Source organism: Acomys russatus, chromosome 6 (genome assembly GCF_903995435.1).
Source record: "Acomys russatus chromosome 6, mAcoRus1.1, whole genome shotgun sequence".
NCBI classification, from domain to species: domain Eukaryota; kingdom Metazoa; phylum Chordata; class Mammalia; order Rodentia; family Muridae; genus Acomys; species Acomys russatus.
Window position 1 is genome coordinate 34,590,219 of NC_067142.1, and position 20,223 is coordinate 34,610,441.

Consider the following 20,223-nt stretch of genomic DNA (forward strand, 5'->3'; position numbering starts at 1 on the left):
AGCACAAGCAAACCCAACAGGGCTCCTGCAGAGCCAAGATGGCTCACAAAACAGGACCCACAACTCCTGACGCCCGTGCTATGAAATGTGAGTGGAAGCCAAGCGACGGTGGCGCATGCCTTTAGTTCTAGCACTTGGGAGGCAGAGGCAGGCAGGTCTCTGAGTTCGAGGCCAGCCTGGTCTGGTCTACAAAGTGAGTCCAGGACAGCCAGGGCTAGCAACGCAGGGAAACCTTGCCTCGAAAGGACAAAACAAACAAACAGAAATAAAAATAAGTGACTCAGTCTATAACTCCAACTTATCTACTTGTTTAAAAACATTTATTTGAAAAGAAAGAGAATGAGATTTTCATTTCTGCGGCCTGGGCTAGGGGGAGCATGGGGGAGCGGAGGGGGGGGGTCCCTTATAGTCTCAGGGCTCCCTGCACCAGAAGTTCCCATGGGGGCAGAGACCCACACCCAAGCCCAGAGAACAGAAACTCCAGGACGGTGACTGGAGAACTTGAAGTTGGTAAGGAACAATTCTTCAGAAAGCCAGTGAAGCTCACGAGGCGGAGCCCACCAGTGTGAGCCTCTAGCTGCCCTTGGGCACCAGGATCTGCTGGACATAGTTGACCACGTTGCTGTGGAGCTGGGAGGCAGTGGCTGCGAAGGTGTCCTTGGCAAGGGTGCGGGCCACCTCGCTGCCACTCATCATGGCGTGGTACAGCGGCAGAGTGTATTTCTGCTTTCCCTGTAAGAAGCACAGACACCTGTCCTTAGTAGTTTGCTCAGTGAGGCTGCCCAGCCCTCCTCCAACAGCAGTCACAGTCTGAGGACGAAAGGGGTGTGTGTGTGTGTGTGTGTGTGTGTGTGTGTGTGTGTGTGTGTGTGTGTGTGTGTGTGTGTGTAGGTCAGAGCCAGAATGTCAGAAGTGCTGATTTTAGCATCTTCTGGGGGTGGGGTGGGGTGGAGAATGATGCTGGGGAAGGGAAGTTCAGCAATGAAGCCCAAACCATGGCAACCAAGGGACCACCTACAAGTACAAAACAAATCAGATGGGTTGACTCAATGGGACTGCAGACTTTTGGAAAGCTGGGCCGTGTATGGGTCCATCTGCAATTAACCCAAGCCCCCCACAAGTCACAGTCACATAACTGTATGGAAGGAGTACGGCAAGCTCCTTTGCTCTGGAGGCATGGCAACCGGCCAGAGAACCTCCCACAGACCTGTGCGTCCCAGTTCCCACTTCATACAGACTTCACTATTACAAGAAGCCATCTGGGCTTTGGATCCAACCAGCCCCTCCTCACTCTGGAGTCGAGGATGCTCGGTTTATCACAAAGCTTTCTGCCTTAAAGGGTTACTCCCACAGGAATCTGCTGGGGCCTGAACTGTTACCAAGTGCCCAAACTCCTCCAGGGAGCAGCCACCTTGCCCTTCACTCATCTCATTTGTCCTTTTGCATGACCAGTCCTCACACTACCCACTGCCCTCTTCCCAGCTTGGGGTTAGCTCTCACTCGCTTCATCCCTTCAGGCTTCACCAGCTGGTCTCCAAAGAACTCCCCCAAACCTGCAAACTTCTCTTCCCCCAGGGCAAAGCTTCAGGAACTCACACCATCATGATCAGGAGGGTCCTTCAGAGGCCAGGCCCCACAAGGCCCTGCCTGCAGGAAGACCTCAGGTGTGATCGTGGACACCCACGGCCTATGAGAGGACCAGAGATGCAATTTACCCACCTGGCTCTGTAGGAATTCCTTCACTTTCCAGAACTCTTCTTGGCGGTCATTCTTCAGGATGATTTGGCCCCATCTTAGCCGTAACTCAGCATTCTGGGCATTTGAGATCTTTGGGTATGTCTCCCCAAGTTTCTTCACATTCCCTAGAAGAGAGAAAGCAATGATGGGTTGGCAATGCCCAGCTGAGGAGCCCAGAAGGCTCATTCTTGGGTCTACTGAGTGTCAACTCTCAAGTGCTCTAAAAACACTGGCAGAAACCTCAAGAAGGTTCCCGTACCACCCACCTCTTACCATCTGCTCTATTCACATATCTAGCATGGGGGTGCACTAGTATTGGGTGAGCCTTCAGTTCTAAGGCTCTCCCCTAAGTGCCCCTTAAATTTACTCCAGACTCTCTGCTCTTTTCCTCACTTTCTCTCTTACCCTTATTCCAATAAATTTGGATCCGGCTTTGGAATCTGAGTAAATTTAGTCAGTTATTCTTAGCACGAGAAGCCCTATGTCCAGAGATGTGATTCTCTGGGATTTAATGACTATTACATCTGACAGAGCAACAGCAAAGCGTCAGTGGGTCAGAAAAGATGGCTCAGTGGTTAAAAGAGCTTGTGGCTTTCCCAGAGGGCCTTGGTTCAATTCCCAGCATCGACATCAGGTGGCTTAAAACCATCTGTAAGCACAGCCCCAGGGGGATCTAGCACCCTCTTCTGGCCTCCGCAGGTACCCACATGCATGGGATAAACACACACACACGCACACGCACAAACAAGGATATTTAAATAACTTAAGTAACCCACTGACTTTACCAGGAGGGAGAGGGGACTTCTGCAGGATCTTATCTAAGAAGTAGACGAGCTGGTAGGTCTTCCAGGTAGAGATGGCCACAGCTTCAATGGCTTGCATGTCTAGCTCTGAGCTCACCCATAGCTCGGCCAGCTCTTCAGCTGGCTTCATGAGTGAGTCCCCAGGGGAGAGGTCAGGGAGATACGGGGGCCAGCCAGGGGTGTTTAGCCATCGATCAAACTCAAAACCTTGTAGGTAAAAGGAAAGAGGACACTTGTCAGGACTGTCAACAACCCTGTCCGCAGGGTTCTGGCTGGGATGGCCTCTGGAGGCCGTCACAGTAAGTGTGTTTCTACTGTGAAGCTGGTGATTGCTTTAAAATCGGCATTATGTCATCAGGTGATGGGCACACACCTGGTTGTAGTCAAGTTGGTGCTGTCTGCACCATCACCAACAGCGAGGTGCACAAGCCCCAGGGCCCCAAGCCCAGGCTGCACGGGTTCCCCAGCTCTGCCGGAACTGTCTGGGAGGCCACAAGCATGCTATTTTACCTCTTGGCGCCTCAGCTGTTTGTAAAATGGGGGTGCGAGGCCCTACCTTAGTCGACAGTTGTGAAGATTAAATGAGCAAATACACACTAAAAGCTTGGTGGCTGCCTGGTGCACGGTAAGTGCGCGGTAATTATTAACTATTGTTAGTTACAGTCCCATGACCTTGAATCTTAGGCCTCCAACCAACCACACGGCGCGACCAGGGCTGAAACTGACTTCGCCCAACCAAGCCGAGTGATTCAGAGTTCACGTCCTGACAAGGGGAGTGTCTAATGGACTGTCTGAGCCACAGTGGGGGCCACCCTCCCTGTTCTCTGAGGAAGCAGATGCCAGGATTTCCCTTTGTTCGCAGGGCTCAATGAGACCTCACCATGGGCTCCCGGCAGAGGTTGCTGTCCTGCTTCTGATTTGGGCAGCAGAGGTCACAGCCACCTTCTGGGAAGGGTCAAAAAGTGGCCTGTCCCTGTCTCTTTGTCTTCCTGAGACAAGGTCTCACGTAGCCCACACCCTCTGGCCTTGAACTCACTGTAACCAAGGATAGCTCCTCAACCCTGATCCTCTTGTCCCCACCTCCCAAGTCCTGGGGTTACAGTCACACCCAGAGTTTTTGTTTTTGTTTGTTTTGACTTGAACTCACCATGTAACCCGGGCTGGTCTTAAAGTTATGGCCATCAGCTGCTGCTTCAGACTCCAAAGCGCTTAAGTTCAACTTTAGAAAGGGCTTTTCATTAGCTTTTACGTTTCGGTGCTGGGGGGCCAAACCCAGGTGCTCATACACAACAAGCAAGTGCTCTACCAACTGAACTACACTGCCAACCTAGGAAGTCAAAATCTGTCTGTCTGTCTGTCTGTCTGTCTCTGGGGATCGAGTCCAGGGCCTTGCATCTACTAGGCGTGTGTTCCACCATGCAACTACACCCAGCCACCAGTTCTGTGGAACAGGAACAAGACCTGGGGTCCTGGGATGGCTCTCCAAGTGCCGCTTCACCAGGAACCCATGACTTGATGCTTTCCCCCATCTCATCTCTCTCGTTCTCTCAAAGTGCTTGGAAGCCAGTGGTCCCAGTCCTCCGCTTACCTGGAATGGAATCCACTCTCTTCTTCTTCAGCTCAGGGAAATATTCCAGGTAGAACTCAAGAAAATCTTCAGCCAAGATACTCCGGAATTTAAACTCATCTACGTAGGCCTATGAGGAGGGGAGGGGTGGTTGTCTCCTTGGCCACCCGGGGGGTCAGGGGGGGGAGCAGAGCCCCACCCGTCTCTCAGACCCTCCCTGACCCCTTACCTCTTGCGCCCCCTGCCTCCACCCTTGCACTCTGGCCCAGCCGCTTTATCTGCTCCTTGGCCTTCTCCCCTCTCGGAGAGTTGACTGTACCTTGAGAAACTTGTCAAACTGATCCTGATCACCCACCAGGTGGGCCAGGTATGAGACAAAGCAGTAACCTTTCTCATAGGGGGTCTCATTGTAGGTATCATCGGGGTCAACACCTGGCAGAGGAGAGAGCAGACGGGACAGTTTGTAGCCACCCGCCCCTCACTGCATTCTGCCTTCATGTTACAGGCTAACTGTTGGAATCCCTCAGACCGCACCTTCCCCGGGTACAGGCAAGGTTTCTAGGCCACTGGCCTCTCCTTTCAAGGGTGATAGCAGAGGGCCAGTAACTATGGGTCTAAGACAAGGTTGGGGAGGCCAGTTGTTCAAAGGGGCTAGCACATTTCCCTGAGTTTAACTAACTCTTAGGGCTGAGCATGCTCAGCCTTTTCAAGTCCTGTTGGGCACCATCTACCCAGTCAACCTCCTAGGTATTGTTTTTACAACTGTCCCAGAGTAAAGCTAATTACCAATGTACAAGAAGTTCATTTTATAGTCAGCAGCACCAAAGCTTCGGTTGCACAAAAGGGTTTTAGGTTAGTCATACACGAAACTAGAGAAAAATGCTAGAAAGCAGGAAGTTCAGAGCTGACAGGTGCATGACCTTGGGCTAGTCACTGAATTGGCCTGGTTCTGTAAAATGCTGCTAACAGGCTTTAGAAAAGGAACCCGGAGAGCGAGTGCCTGTACAAAGCAATGGCCAAGCCACTAAGGACTTTGGGCTGAAATGGTTGGGCTCTGTCAGCCTACAGAACAGGGCATGGCTAAGAGCACTCCAGGGGCTCAGACTAACTTGGGGCTCCAAAGGTAATTTACTAGAGCGGGGGAGGCAGGGGAGCCTTGTGCACCTGGTTCGATCTTCACCCGCAGCTTGTTGAGCGGGTTGTCCTCTCCGGACACGTCCATGTGCTGGCGCAGCAGAGCCCTCCCTGTTGCGGCCTCCAAGCATGTGTAAGCAGCTCCTGGAGGAAAAAACAAAACAAAACAAAACCACAAACCCCAAGTTCACCATGTCCACATTTCCCTGACAGAGGTGCTGTGCTGTCCCCTTGTGGTCTGAGGCTCAAAGGCGTTACCTTCTGGGGAAACGCAGAGCAGTGTGACTCAGCCCCTAGCTCTCTGGGCTGGCTACAGAGGTTTGGTTGACCTGACTTGTAGGTCTCTTATACAAGGACGAGAGGACGCTTTCCTCGTCAACAGGAAATTTATTTTTATTTTTAGGGAACAACTTAATTTCTATGATACTTAAAATATTTTTCCTCTGATGATCCTGTCACACAAAAGCAACCATCACCTTCAAAAACCTTTGAACATTTAGGCTGAGTACGGTGGTGCTCGCCTTTACTCATCCAGCTCCAGGAGGCAGAGGCAGGAGGATCTCTGTGAGTTCGAAGCCAGCCTGGTCTACACAGTGAATTTCAGGCTACAGAGTGAGGCCTTGTCTAAAAAAAAAAGGAAGAAAGAAAGAAAGGAAAGGAAAAAAAAAATCAAGCATCTTCCTCCTGGCTTTAAAAACAGTAACTTGGAGCCAGGCATGGTGATGCATGCCTTTAATCCCAGCAGAGGCAGAGGCAGGTGGATCTCTGTGAGTTCAAGGCCAGCCTGGTCTATAAATCAAGTCCAGGACATCCATAGTTAGACAGAGAAACACTGTATTTAAAAAAGAGAGAGACATAGAGAGAGACAGAGAAAGAAACAGAAACAGCAACAACAGCAACAAAAAACCCTCACACACACACACACACACACACACACACACACACACACACACACCCAAAACCCCAGTAACTTGGAAGCCAGTGGCATGGTCAGTGGACAAAGGCGCCTATTGCCACTGAACCCTATTACCTACAATCAATCACCAAGGTTCATATGAAAGGAGAGAAGCAGATCCAGGGCGCTGTCCTTTGACTTCTCCACAAACACTGGGGCAAGCGCACATGCATGGGTGCACACTTCAACTCTACCATTTGCTACGTGTTCTGACTCTGAGACTCCCTTAGCCTCCATTTTTAATTCTGCACATCAGGAAAAATAAAAGCTGCACTATCGGATTCTAGTGTTGTAGCTCTGCAAAGCTAAACTCACTCTGTAGTCCAGGCTGGACTTGAAGGCAGAGTTCTGGCACCACGCCCAGCTTGCTTTTTGGTTTTTCTCTTTTTATAAGACAAGGTCTTACAGTATGACCCAGGCTGCTTGTGACCTTCCTGCTTTAGTTCCCCGGTGAACAACTGTTTCCTGCAAAGTGTGCTGGCCATGGTGGCACACGCCACCCATCCCAGAACTCAGGAGGCAAAGGCAGGCAGATAGGTGATCTGTGTGAGTGCAAGGCCAGCCTGGTCTACAGTGAGTTCTAGGCCAGCCCTCTGTGAAAGCTGCCCTCAAATAACACCACCACCAATATAAACTAAGCAAAATTAAATTAAAGGGGGCAAGAGAGATGGCTCAGCAGGTAAGAGCACTGGCTAGTCTTCTAGAGGACTCAAGTTTGGTTCCAGCACCAGTGTCAGGCAGCTCATAACTGATGCTCACTCCAGACGCCTCTGACCTCCAGGGGCACTTGTACTTGAACACACATACGCACATGTAGACATACACTCCAACATACAACTTTTAAAACATAAAGAAGAAAGCGACAAAAACGAATATATATTGATTGTCCTGAACAATATTACAGATGGATTTTTCCTTCCTGTGCTTTTCCACATACGCTAAACAGATCTTGTTTAAAAATAAATAAATTGTGTGTGTGTGTGTGTGTGTGTGTGTGTGTGTGTGTGTGTGTTCTACCACTTAGAGCATGTAATATACAGTAGCCTCTCATTACTTCACTAATAAGAAAATAAGAAAAGCTTTTGGCCTTTTCTAAAAGCATGTGTAGAGCTGGGGTACATGACACAGGTAGAGTTACAGGAAGCCTTTGGGTCCTCTACATCATAGAAAACAGACATGATGGTGTGCGCTTGTAAATGCAGCACTCGGGAGGTAGGCAGGCAGGAGGATGAGAAAGAGGTTAAGATTGTCTATGAGGGGCTGGAGAGATGGCTCAGTGCTTAAGAGCAGTGACTGAAAAAAGACTGTCTATGACTACATAGGGAGTTTGAGGTCAGCCTGGGTATATGTGAGTACTTTCCCTGTGAACTCACCCATTGGTCCATTCGGTCAGCTTAAACCACAGTCCATACTGCTTGCAGTGGCACAAAGTAGGATGGGAGTTTCTAATTGAAAAACTGTTTCCAGGGCTGGAGACTTGGCTCAGAGGTTAAGAGCACTGGCTTCTCCGGCAGAGGACCCAGGTTCAATTCCCAGCACCTATACAGTGGCTCACAGAGCCTATAACTTCTGTTTCAGGGGATCTGATGACTTCTTCTGACAGGGACCAGGCACACACATGTCAAACAGACATACATGCAGGCAAAACATTCATACAAATAAAAATGAACAAAGAAAAACACAAATAAGCCGGGCGAGGTGGGGCATGCCTGTAATCCCAGCACTCAGGGAGTCAGAGGCAGGGGGATCTCTGTTAGTTCAAGTCCAGTCTGGTCTACAAAATGAGTCCAGGACAGCCAACGCTACACAGGGAAACCCTGTCTTGGGGGAAAAAAATACAGTGTCTACATAGGTTTAGCCCATGCTGGCCGTTCACCTGAGATTTCTGGGTAAGTCCCACCTCCCTTCATGCCCACCTACACCATGAAACTACAGGAGCAGATGACACTAAGGATGGAGTCAGGCACTTGGAAGGGTGGCACCTTACCGAACAGGATGGTGGAGATCCTCCTCTGGGCATACATGGTAAAGCCTTCATTGAGCCAGAACTCTCCCCAGTTGGCATTGGTGACCAGGTTCCCAAACCAACTGTGGGAGATCTCATGGATGATGACGTCGGCTAAGGAGCGGTCCCCTGCTAGCAGGCAGGGGGTGACAAAGGTCAGACAAGGATTCTCCATTCCTCCAAATGGAAAGGATGGCGGCATGAAGAGGAGATCGTACCTGCCAAGAAACTGGAGGTCACGGGAGGCCCTGACTCTCCACAGCAGACCTTGCTTCCCTGTCCTCTCCAGACCCAGCACTGAGAATGAAGCCTGGGCCTTTGGGTGTTCCCCAGGAAGCACCCCTGCCTTTGTGCTTGCTCTCTTAAAGTAGCTGAGCCTTGTCTTGCCCTCTTCCCAAATTGGCTGTGAGCGTGCCCTCAGCTTCTTCATACTTACCTCACCGGAGGCCAACTTAGGGTCATAAAGACCAGCCTGCAGCTTGGAGATGTTGCTGGAGCAACTTCCCACAAAGAGGAATGGCATGCCAACAAAGGCCGGCCCTGGGGTTCCCCCACTCTCCCCACCTCTAGCTTGGTGGCACATCTAAATCATTTCAAAAGCGGTCCCTCCCAGATCCCGTTGGCAGCCTCAAGGAGCCCAGCTCATCCCTCCCTCTTTCTTTCCCCCTCTTTTTTGTCTAGGAGACAGAAGGGGAAGCAGCCCCAGGAGTGTGGAAAACAGCGCTCAGTTTCACAAAACACATCCATCAGCTGATACCACACCTTCCCCAAACATAGGGTCCGAAAAGCTTCTCTCCTGTTGCCAGAAACTCTTCTATCACCCCATTGTACTCCTCCTTGGCAGCTTCAATTAGGCAGGGCTCTGCCCACACCCGGCTCCTAAGCACAGAGAGGCAGAAGATTGTTCAGAGATTGCGGCAGCAGCCACATGAACCACATGTACAACACTAGCCTTGGTCCCATATTTGAGCCAATGCAATGTGGCCATGTGGCCAGACGCTCAGATGGGAGAGGCAAGATCCTCCCGTTTAGCCCCAAGAGACTGATCATCAGACCTGGATATGAGAACCAAAAAACCCTTTGGGGAGGTGCCATCTGGCCCCCCTTTAGGCTGCTCATCACACCTGGGCATGAAAACCAAAGACCGCCTTGGGGAGGTGCCAGGTGGCCCCTCTAGGCAACAAGACTTACACCCACAAGAAGCCATGGCTTCCACACTGAATTCAATCCTGCAAAAGTGAGGTGAAATAAAATAGGATATAGGACTTAGGCCTGTAATCTCAGCACTGGAGAGGCTGAAGCAGGAGGATTGCTGTGAGGTCCAAGACGCTATGGCTATGGGGTGAGACACTGCTTCAAAAAAAGCAAAACAGAAGCAGGGCATGGGGTGAGACACTGCTTCAAAAAAAGCAAAACAGAAGCAGGGCATGGTGGCGCACGCCTTTAAATCCCAGCACTCAGGAGGCAGAAGCAGGCGGATCGCCGTGAGTTCGAGGCCAGCTTGGTCTACAAAGAGAGTCTAGGACAGCCAAGGCCACACAGAGAAGCCCTGTCTCGAAAAACCAAAACAAACAAACAAACAAACAAAAAACAAAAAAGCAGAACAGAGGCCCGCCTGCCTCTACCTCCCAAGTGCTGGGATTTGTCTGTGCATGGCACATGGGAGAGTCCAGTCCCCTAGTTCTACAGTGTGGGTCCCAGGAAGTGAGCTTAGAGCATCAGGGTTGGTAGCGAGCACCTTTACCCAATGAGCTGTCTTACTGGCCCTTGTAATCCCAACATTTGGAAGGCTTGAGGCAGGAGGATTGAGAGTTGGAGGCTACATAGGAAGACTCTGTCTGAACCAACCAACCAACCAAAGGATAGAGACAGGAAGACAGAAGTGAAGAGGGAGTAACAACACTGCCACCAGGAAGATACGTCAAACAGAAAGTCAAGGCGGAGAGAGCCAGGGATTAGGCCAAGAGCATTTACGACTCCCAGGATGAGCTCACACCAGGACTCAGGCCTCCTGAAGCCAAGGCCTGCACCTCGACTTGGATAAGTTCTTATTATAGCCTCAGTTTGGTTATCCACAAGAGGACACAAATATTATCAACTTCACTGAGTCTGGGTAAAGATTAGGAGGGATCATGTACAAAAGGGCCACTGGGTGCCACCCTCTGCCTTCTACCCAGGGTCCTCTTGTGGTACCAGGACCTGGGCTAGGAGGAATGCTGTCAGGAGACCCTCATGTTTAACACACAACATGAGCCCCGGGATGTGAGTGAGGGATGTCACATGGCAGGGTAAGGGGGACATCACCATCACCAGTTTACTTCTTTCTTCTGTTTTGTTTTGTGAGGCAGGGTTTCATGTAGCCCAGGCTGCCCCCCCACCCCCGGCTCACTATGTGGCTGAGGAGGAGCTTGAACTTTGGACCTTCCTGCAAGTGCTGGGATCACAGCACTGTGCCACTACCCCTGGATTCTGCACTACGCCAGGGCTTCCTGCATGCAAGGCAAGCATTTTTGTTTTTTGTTTGTTTGGCTGGTTTTTCAAAACAGGGTTTCTCTGTGTAGCCTTGGCTGTCCTAGACTCGCTTTGTAGACCAGGCTGGCCTCGAACTCACGGCGATCCGCTGCCTCTGCCTCCCGAGTGCTGGGATTAAAGGTCTGCGCCACCACGCCTGGCAAGGCAAGCATTTTTATCAACTGAGCTACACCCTCAAACCATCATCATCACTGGCTAAATGGATCATGTGACCTTGTTTGACATGCTCTTGGGTTAATTTCTTACAGGGTGTTCAAAGGAATCATTATTTTATGGTATGCTTGGATTCTGTCATATTCCCATTGCCATTATGATCAGTTCATATGCCTTTAAAAATTTTTTTTTGGCCGGGCGGTGGTGGCGCACGCCTTTAATCCCAGCACTCGGGAGGCAGAGGCAGCGGATTGCTGTGAGTTTGAGGCCAGCCTGGTCTACAAAGTGAGTCCAGGACAGCCAAGGCTACACAGAGAAACCCTGTCTCGAAAAACCAAAAAAAAAAAAAAAAATTTTTTTTTTTTTGAAGATAGGGTCTCATTGTGTAGCCCTGGCTGGCCTCAAACTCACAGAGATCCTATTGCTTCTGCCCTCAGAGTGCTGAGATTAAAGGAGTGCGCCACCAAGTACAGCCTACTTTATATTTTTGCAAATAGAATGTTTGTTAGGGCAAGCACATCCTCAAACCACAGAGCCCTGGCTGTCCCGGACTCATTTTGTAGACCAAGCTGACCTCAAACTCACAGAGATCTGCCTGCTTCTGCCTCTGGAGTGCTGGATTAAAGGCATGCCCCACCGCGCCCGGCTCACAGACCTTTTCTTATGTTTTTCCCCTGGTTGCAAAGAGGACCTCCTAGTCTATTAGGAATAGTTTAACACCTTGCCTTTCGAGGCTGCCGTGGTAGCGTTGGGGATATAGCTCAGGGATAGGGTGTCTGTCCAGCAAGCTTAAGGTACTAGGTTTGACCCACAGCACACCAAAACAACAGCTGGGACAAACACTGTTTTGAACGTGTGTGACAGAAGCAGGTACCAAGAGAATTCTGCTTATTGTTCCTCCTGACACCTAGGAGCTACCTTAATCCATACCACTAGTACTGCAGAGCCTTCCTATAAAACTCCAGGCTTTGTAATGAATCTTGTGGAAGACTTCGCCACCTTCAGATCTAAGGAACAACAGAACAAGAGAGCCAGGACAGGGGCCTGAACTTTGCAGTCCAACCTTTGACCTTTGCACAGGAGGACTAAGCTACAGAGGTAGATGATAAGAAAATCTGCAAAAACCCATTCTCCTGGTTTTAGGATTTGTTTTGTTTTGTTTTGTTTGTTTTTTGGACTTACAACGATCCACCTGCCTCTGCCTCCCGAGTGCTGGGATTAAAGGCGTGCGCCGCCACCGCCCAGCTGGATTATTTATTCTATACAGCCCTGGCTGGTTTCGAACTTGAGACTTTCTATCTTAGCATTCCTAGTAGTTGGAATTACAAGAAACTGTACAAAATACCTGTTGGTTTCCACTAAATCCCACTAGCATCCTGTCAGCATATGTCTAGACTGAGGCATCTGCAGCAGGCAGAAAGGACAGTCCTTACTCTCTTCAAAAGGATGCGATGAAATCAAAGTTGTTAATTTGCGGAATTCAATGCTAGAGGAAATGAGCTTTGGCACAGAGCTATCTAATGGCTGAAAGGGCGCTTAGTGCTTCATTCCTAGTCAAGATCAGGCTTCTAAAACTTCCACCTGAGCACCAACACCACTCGGCTGAGCAGCTGCCCTCCTCCTCGAGACTCTCCTACAGCTCCACCAGCTGCTGCTAAACCAGAAGACAACAGGCATGGAGGGAGTGGTGCGGAAGAGGAAGAGAGAAAAACAAGACTCTCCACCAACCTACTCTGCCCTGAAGACAGCAGACATGGGATCCCACACTGCCCCAAGAGCCGTTTAGCAGGGCGCCCCTGCCTCTGGGGTCAATCCAACCTTGCCTTGCCTGGTGTTTGTTTCTTACCTGGGTCCAACCTCAGCTGAAGCCAGATCTCCAATGGCCAAAGCTATCAGATAGGAGGGGATGGGCTGGCACATCTGGAAGAAGAACTTATTTGGACCTCTCTTCTCCCACGTGCTTGCGCTCATCACAGCTGTGAAGCCATCTGGGACCTGGCACAGAGAGAGCATAGGAAACCTTACCTGGAAAACCTCACCCCAAAGCCTCGTTGCTTGTTTGACTACTGCTTTGTTCTTCTGCAGGCAAAGTGTTGCTATACAGTGTGGCCCTTGCTGTGCACACCAGGCTGACCTGGAACTTTCGATGGTCCTCCTGCCTCTGCTTTCTGACTGCTCCAATTCCATAACCATGCCTGGCAAAAAGGTCTCCTTTGACTAACTTGAACGGTCTGATCAGGAACCTGAGCAGTGATAGTGATGACTCAGAGTCCCTCCTGGAGAACACAGAGGCTTCCCAAACTTACACTTAGGGCACCTGGACTGCGTAAAATTCCTGTCAAGGAACATGGTTGCAACCGACTTTAATCCCAGCACTCAGGATCGCTGAGAGCCTGAGGCTAGCCTGTTCTACATAGTGAGTTCCAGGCCAGCCAGGGCTACACGGTAAGTTGTCTCAAACAACAACATCTGCAGATGGAAAGCTGACTTTTCAGAGATGCCACTGGATGGATGTAGTAAGTTACCAACCAAAATGGGACCCGATGGGTCTGGAATTATATTCTTTGTCTTTATCTTTCTTTGAGACAGGGTTTGACTAGATGGCCTATGCTGGCACCGAACTCAGGATTTTTGTGTCTTTGCCTCCTAAGGACTGGGATTACAGACAGGTACTGCCATGCCTGGCTTTGTTTTGTTTGTTTGGGCTTTCTTTCTTTCTTTTTAAAGATTTATTTGTTTATCATGCATAGAATGTTCTGCCTGCATGTGTGCCTGCCCGACAGAAGAGGGCACCAGATCTCATTACAGATGGTTGTGAGCCACCATGTGGTTGCTGGGGATTGAACTCAGGACCTTTGGAAGAGCAGCCAGTGCTCTTAACCTCTGAGCCATCTCTCCAGCCCAGTTTCGTTGGTTTTTCAAGACAGGGTTTCTCTGTGTAGTCTTGTCCTAGAACTTGCTCTGTAGACCATGCTGACTTTGAACTCACAGAGATCTGCCTGCATCTGCCTCCCGAGTGCTGGGAATAAAGGTGTGCGCCACTACTGCCGGGCTCTGGATTTTTTTTTTAACATTAAAAAACAAAACACTTATTTGATTATGTTTTAATTGTGTGTGTGTGTGTGTGTGTGTGTGTGTGTGTGTGTGTGTGTGCGCGCGCGCATGCGTGCGTGCATGCGCACATATAAATGAAGGTGTCCATGAGGTGCTGGATCCCCTGGACACAGAGTTATAGACAGTTGTAAGCCACCTGATATGGGTGTTAAGAACTAAATTCGAGTCCTCTAGAAGGGCAGAAGGTGTTCTTAACTGCTGAGCCATCTCTCATGCATAAGCCCAAGGACAAACACGCTAAGTTAAGTTGCCTTACCTCAATAAGAGCCGAGTATGTGCACTTCACTGCAGGCGTGTCGAAGCAAGGGAAAAAGGCTCGGTTCAGGACGGCCTGACCCTGGGTGTAGACAAAGGGTTTCTTCTTTCCTGCTGTCTGCTCAGGAGCCAGCCAGCAAACCTAAGACGGGAGAGGGCATTTCAGAGCAGAGAGATCCTGGGCATGGGAAGGAGCTGGCTGGCGTGGGGCATTTTCAAGACATTTCGTTATCCTTAAAACCTTCCTGCAGGACAATCTGTCCCTGACAGGACTGTCCTTTCCTGCTGTGTGTTTAATCTACTTTGGAATAGGCCATGGCTTTATGCCTGCATCAAAGGGCAGACACTGCACATGGGCACCTCAGGATTCCCGTCAGAACCTCGGACTGAGATTATGGCTTCCTCCGTACCCTTCTCACTGTAGCAGTTGCCCATCTAACCAGGGTTTTGCAGCTCTGACCGAGGAGCAGAACCATCTAGGAGCCAGAGGTTGTGTCTTGTATTGTTCATTTGTTTTGCTTTGTTGTTGTTGGTTGGGTTTTCCCTCCCCAAGACAGGGTTTCTCTGTGTAGTGTTGGCTGTCCTGGACTCTCTCTGTAGACCAGGCTGGCCTTGAACTCACAGAGATCTGCCTGCCTCTGCCTCTAGAGTGCTGGGATTAAAGGCGTGCACCACCACTGCCCAGCTTTTTTTTTTTTTTTTTGGACAGGGTCTTCATGTAGCCAAGCCCATTTCTGTGTTTTGAAATGAATACTTATGAGGCGGCTAGCTCATTCATGTAGTAAGGTGACTCCTTCTATTCCCCCATATCTGGGTTGACTGGATCTCCCTAGGCCTTTTTTTGTTTTTGTTTGTTTTAAGATTGTATTTATTTCTTTTATGTATGAGTGCTCTATCTGCATATACACCTGCACGCCAGAAGAGGGCACCAGATCCCATTACAGATGGTTGTGAGCCACCATGTGACTGCTGGGAATTGAACTCAGGACCTCTGGAAGAGCAGCAGCCCATGCTCTTAACCTCTGAGCCATCTCTCCAGCCTTAGCTCTCCCTCTTAAGGTGCTTCTTCCAGTGATCCTTTAGAAAAACCCAGAAAAGGGGGGGGGGGGGGGTGGGGGTTGGAGACCTTTCCTTAGTACCGGTATAGCAAGATGCCCTGGTGTGCCATAGTTTCTGATACACCAGAACAACCTATCTGCAGCACGAGGATACGTGACCACACGCTGGCATTCTGACCACCAGGAGACAGTTCCTAAGATGCAACAGCAGTTCCTCAGTTCCTCCAGATCTCCTTCCTGCGTGCTCAGGGTTATGATGGACGGTATAGCTGTCCATTAGTTAAGAAAAGGGAGGCTTTGCCACGACAAGAGGCAAACCTTACTGTGGCCCATAGCAAAAGGAAATCATACACAACACAGGGAAACGTGTGTGTGTGTGTGTGTGTGTGTGTGTGTGTGTGTGTGTGTGTGTGTGTAACATTGAAGAGTGGGTTACACTATTCCAGGAAGGCTTCATGGGTGAAGTAAAGTTGTCCGATTAGACCGTTAAGGGCAAGCAAGAATCAGATGTCGGGAGAGAAGAGAGAAGCCTTTCTCCCCCAGGTGAGTTGGCAAGGCAGGCCTGGATGCAGGCTCTGGGTGGGAACTGCGTAGGCCCTGGATAGACTGGTAGGAGGCAGGCCTGAGCAGGCAGAAGGAAGGCCTTTGAAAAAAACACATCTGAGACACTTGAGGGATGCACAAGAAAGCCACATTGGATGGTGAGTCTTTCTTTGCCTGCTTTTGTCCAAGTATAATAAATTTAATTAGTCCTCCAATAAAAACAATGTAGTGTGCAAGGCAGGAGGTGACGCAGAGGGAAAAAGCTGACAAATACTGATGTAGTGGGGTGACTGAGGTCAACCCTGACAGACTCAGTACAGTGTGATCAAAGTGTCACTTCACCTCTGAATCCCCCTCCACAATGCACAGTTCCAGGCTAGTCATCTAGTCATGGGGGAAACCTCTGGAAAAATTCCAATGGAATATTATTCTATAACCCACTTGCCCAGCACCCCTCCGAATTGTTAAAAATAAGGTAAGTGTGAGAAACTCACAGCTCTAGAAGAAACCCCAAGATGCACAGCAACACACTAGCTACAATATGCAGCTTTGCCTGGGATCAGGAGGCAGAAGAAGACAAAACAACAACAATGCACACAAAAAAACAGGGGGCTGGAGAGATGGCTCAGAGGTTAAGAGCACCAGCTGCTCTTCCAAAAGTCCTGAGTTCAATTCCCAGCAACCACATGATGGCTCACAACCATCTATAATGAGAGCTGGTATCCTCTTCTGGTGTGCAGATGTACAATCAGGTGTAACACTGTATACATAATAAATAAATATTTAAAACAAACTAAGAGCCGGGCATGGTGGTGCACACCTTTAATCCCAGCACTCGGGAGGCAGAGGCAGGACAGATTGATGTGAGTTCAAGGCCAACCTGGTCTACAAAATGAGTCCAGGACAGCCAAGGCTACACAGAGAAAACCCTGTCTCAGAAAAAAACAAAACAAAAACAAAAAAAAAGAACAAAACCTAAGGTAGCAGCTAGGCGTGGTGGGGAGCGCTGGGGAGGCAGAGGCAGGCAGATCTCTGTGAGTTCAAAGCCAGCCTGGTCAACAAAGAGAGTTTCAGGACAACCAGGCCTATTACACCAAAACAAAAAACCAAAACAAACAAACAAACAAAAAACCCAACAACAACAACAAAACCCTAAGATAGCTATAAAGCCTATGGAGCCTTGTCAGTGTGTCAGTACTGACTGAACTGATGGGGAAATGGAAAAATTGTGGAGGGCGAGTACAGGCGCAGTGTACTATCTGCTCAGTTATGCTGTTAATCTGCCTTTTGTTGTTATTTTGAACTCGCAGTCCCCCTGCCTCAGCCTCCTAAGCACCGGGACTCCTGGCATGTGCCATCACACCTGGCCAGCACCAGATAAAGAAAATTTACCCAGTTTTGTCAAGTATTTAGTCAAGTGCCTAGCGCATCTTAGGAAACCCGCTCAGCATCCCTCCACCATTCCCGCTTAGAGTATTTTTGTTGTTGCTGTTGCTTTGTTTGTTCCCTAGCGATGTGAGGAAAACAGAATGATACAATGAAGAAAGCAGACAGTGTGTGCACTACAGCCCATGTGAATTCTGGGAGAATTCTCTGCAGTGCTTGGGTGAGCACTCTCATCAGAATGGTCGCAAAAGGGGCACAGAAAGCATAGCAGTGCCCTGGGTGAAGACCTTCACAGTGCAAAGGGCAGTCCTTTGTAAAGCAGAGGGCAACCTCAGTCATGATGTCTTAAAGGACGATAATTGTTTCTGCTGTTTATCTTCAGTTGCTACCTTTCCAGTGGGCAAGTTTTGTTTGTTTGGTTGGTTGGTTGGGTTTTTTTGTTTTGTTTTGTTTTGGTTTGGTTTGGTTTGGTTTGGTTTGGTTTGTCAAGACAAGATTTCTCTGTGTAGTCGTGGCTGTCCTAGAACTCACTTTGTAGACCAGGCTGGCCTCGAACTTAGAGTTACCTGCCTGCCTCTGCCTACCGAGTGCTAGGATTAAAGGCGTGCACCACCATATCCGGCTTGCATTTTATTTTTTTAAGAGACAGGGTATCTCTGTGTGTAGCCCTGGCTGTCCTGGACTCACTTTGTAGACCAGGCTGGCCTTGAACTCACAGAGATCCACCTGCCTCTGCCTCTTTAGTGCGCACCATTACACCCAGGTAGAGTAGGCAAATTTAGGGAGGGTTTAACTTTCCAGTCCTGTGTAACTTCTGCCTCCCACTGAAAATTAGGAGTCAAGCTATGGTGAAGGAGCCGCAGATGTTTCGCTCCAGGCGCTGCAGGGAACTTGACTTTGCCTTTGGGGCTAGATTGTACCCCACACTTCGGACTTTCAGTTCCCTAACAAGTTCTAGCACAAGGCTCATGTATTCCTCCAACCAAAGGAGGAAGTGAACTGCTCTTTGGGTCAGTCCTAAGAGTGAAGGGGAACTTCTTGCTGGCTAAGCAAGCTCCAGCAGTCTGCAAACAGCGCTGGTGAACCTTGTAACCCAGCCTAAGGCTGTCACTTATACATGTCCACTTCTTGTACACAAAAACTTCCAGTATTTGTCCTACTGGGAAAACCTTAAGACTTAGGAGCCAACCAACAGTTATTGGGTTTATTACTATAAAGTCTTGCGTACTCCAATTACACATTCTCATTCTTGCTCAGATTCTTAAGTCAAGTGCAGGATTTCATAAGAGGAAGCAAAATTAATGATCTAGGCTTCAGGGCTGTTTTAACCTGTGCAAAACCAAAAGGGCTTTCACAATAAAGGACCGTGTCAGTGCCCAGCTCACTAACCAACAATGTCCAGGCTCCACCAAGGAGAATTATAACCCACAAAGCAAACAAAAACAAAAAGTTTGTGCATCAAGTTTCTCATCCTGAAAAAGACACACGGGATAACAGACAAGTTAGTCTGGCACATGTGTCACAAGAGGCAATGCAGGGCAATCTAAGACAAATCCGGTCAGCGGCCAGGGAGGCAGGAAGGACCGGCAGAAAGAACACAGTACCGGCTGGAGAGGTCCGAGCCCAGGAATGGGGACCCGGGAGCCAGAATCCAGAGCCGGCGATGGGGGAGGAAAGTCGGGGAGCATGGGGGCTCCCCCGCGGAAGCTGCAGAGCGGGGCCGGGTTTCCAGCTCTCGGGCTAGGCAGCGCGGCTGGGAAAGGCCTGTGTGGCCCGGGCGCACGGCGCGCACTTACCCCGGGTCCCTCTCCGACGCGGTAGGTGAGCTCCAGCTGGAGGGGCTCGGCAGCGTGGCAGGGCTGCGGGAAAGTCACGCACAGGGCCTGGCCGTAGTGCGAGAAGGGCTGCGTGTGGAACGGCACGGGCTCCGCGAGCCGCTGCTGCTCTCCGGGCTGCCCCCGCCGCAGCGTCGCCGCCGTCACCTCCAGGCAGCTGTGCGAGTCCAGCCGCAGCTCCGAGGCGCCTTCCGGCAGCAGGCAGCGCAGCTCCAGCGTCGCCGTGCCGCTCAGTCCCCGGCTTCCCGGGCCTGGGCCCGGAGGGCCGAACTCCGCCCGCAGGTCCAGGTGCAGGTGCAGGACCTCGAAGTCGCGGAAGCTGGAGGCTGAGGCCACGTCCGCGGCTTGTGCCGAGTGCAGCGGCCGCTTGGCCGCGCCGCCGCGGCTGCCGGGTCCGCCGCTCTCCATGGCTCCCGAGCGGTTGCTCACCCGCGGGGAAGGCTGGCCGCTCCACGGGTCCCAGCAGGCTCCGCCTCGAGGCGACGAGCCACCATGGGCCCCGCCCCCGAGGAATGCGAGCGGCCACCGCCCCTAGCAAACCCGATGCACACCGGCAGTCCCCTCCCATGTGGCGCGCAGCCCCTCTTCCTGCTCTGCTCAGGTTCCTCAGTTACCCTGCGACCAAGGACCGTGGCGTTAATGGGTCGCCCTTCGACCCAGGTCACCCTTGCCAATTTCCCGTCCTCTTGAGCAGCCAGCAGGATGCGGGAGAACAGAACCTGGATTGAAAGGGTCTCGGTTTGAAATCTCACTTTCCTCACCTGGCCAGTTTATTAGGATGATATGTGACATCTTGGACAAATTGTCTGTAAAACAGGAGTTGTAATGCTATTTCTCTGTCAGGAAGATGTCTAACGTGCTTCCTCTGTGACCCCAAGCACGCTGATCTTTACAGTATTGTGTCAAGACCAGGGACGTTTTTGTTGTTCTGTTATATATCTATAAGTTCCTACTCACTTTAAATTTTGGTTGTCTCTATTTTTAAATTTTTATGTGGCTGGGTGTCTGTCAGTGTGTTTGTGTGCCTAGTGCCCGCAGATGCCCGACGAGGGAATCGGATCCCCTGGAAGTGGAGTTACAGACCTTGTACGTTGCCACTTTGGTGCTAGGAACCAAACCAGGTCCTCCTCAAAAGCAACCGCTGGG

At 50.3% G+C, this 20,223-nt stretch overlaps 1 protein-coding gene across 1 annotated transcript; it reads right to left on the reverse strand.

The window, feature by feature from the left end:
* Positions 1-391: 391 nt before the first annotated feature.
* Positions 392-19,500, reverse strand: Rnpep (arginyl aminopeptidase). Its single transcript, XM_051147466.1, has 11 exons — positions 19,039-19,500; positions 14,257-14,397; positions 12,733-12,881; positions 8,964-9,080; positions 8,184-8,419; positions 5,272-5,385; positions 4,427-4,539; positions 4,129-4,237; positions 2,523-2,747; positions 1,720-1,862; positions 392-732 (listed from the first exon to the last, which is right to left on the reverse strand). The coding sequence occupies exons 1-11, from the start codon at positions 19,483-19,485 to the stop codon at positions 574-576; spliced, it is 1,953 nt and encodes a 650-aa protein (XP_051003423.1). The 5' UTR covers positions 19,486-19,500; the 3' UTR covers positions 392-573.
* Positions 19,501-20,223: the final 723 nt, after the last annotated feature.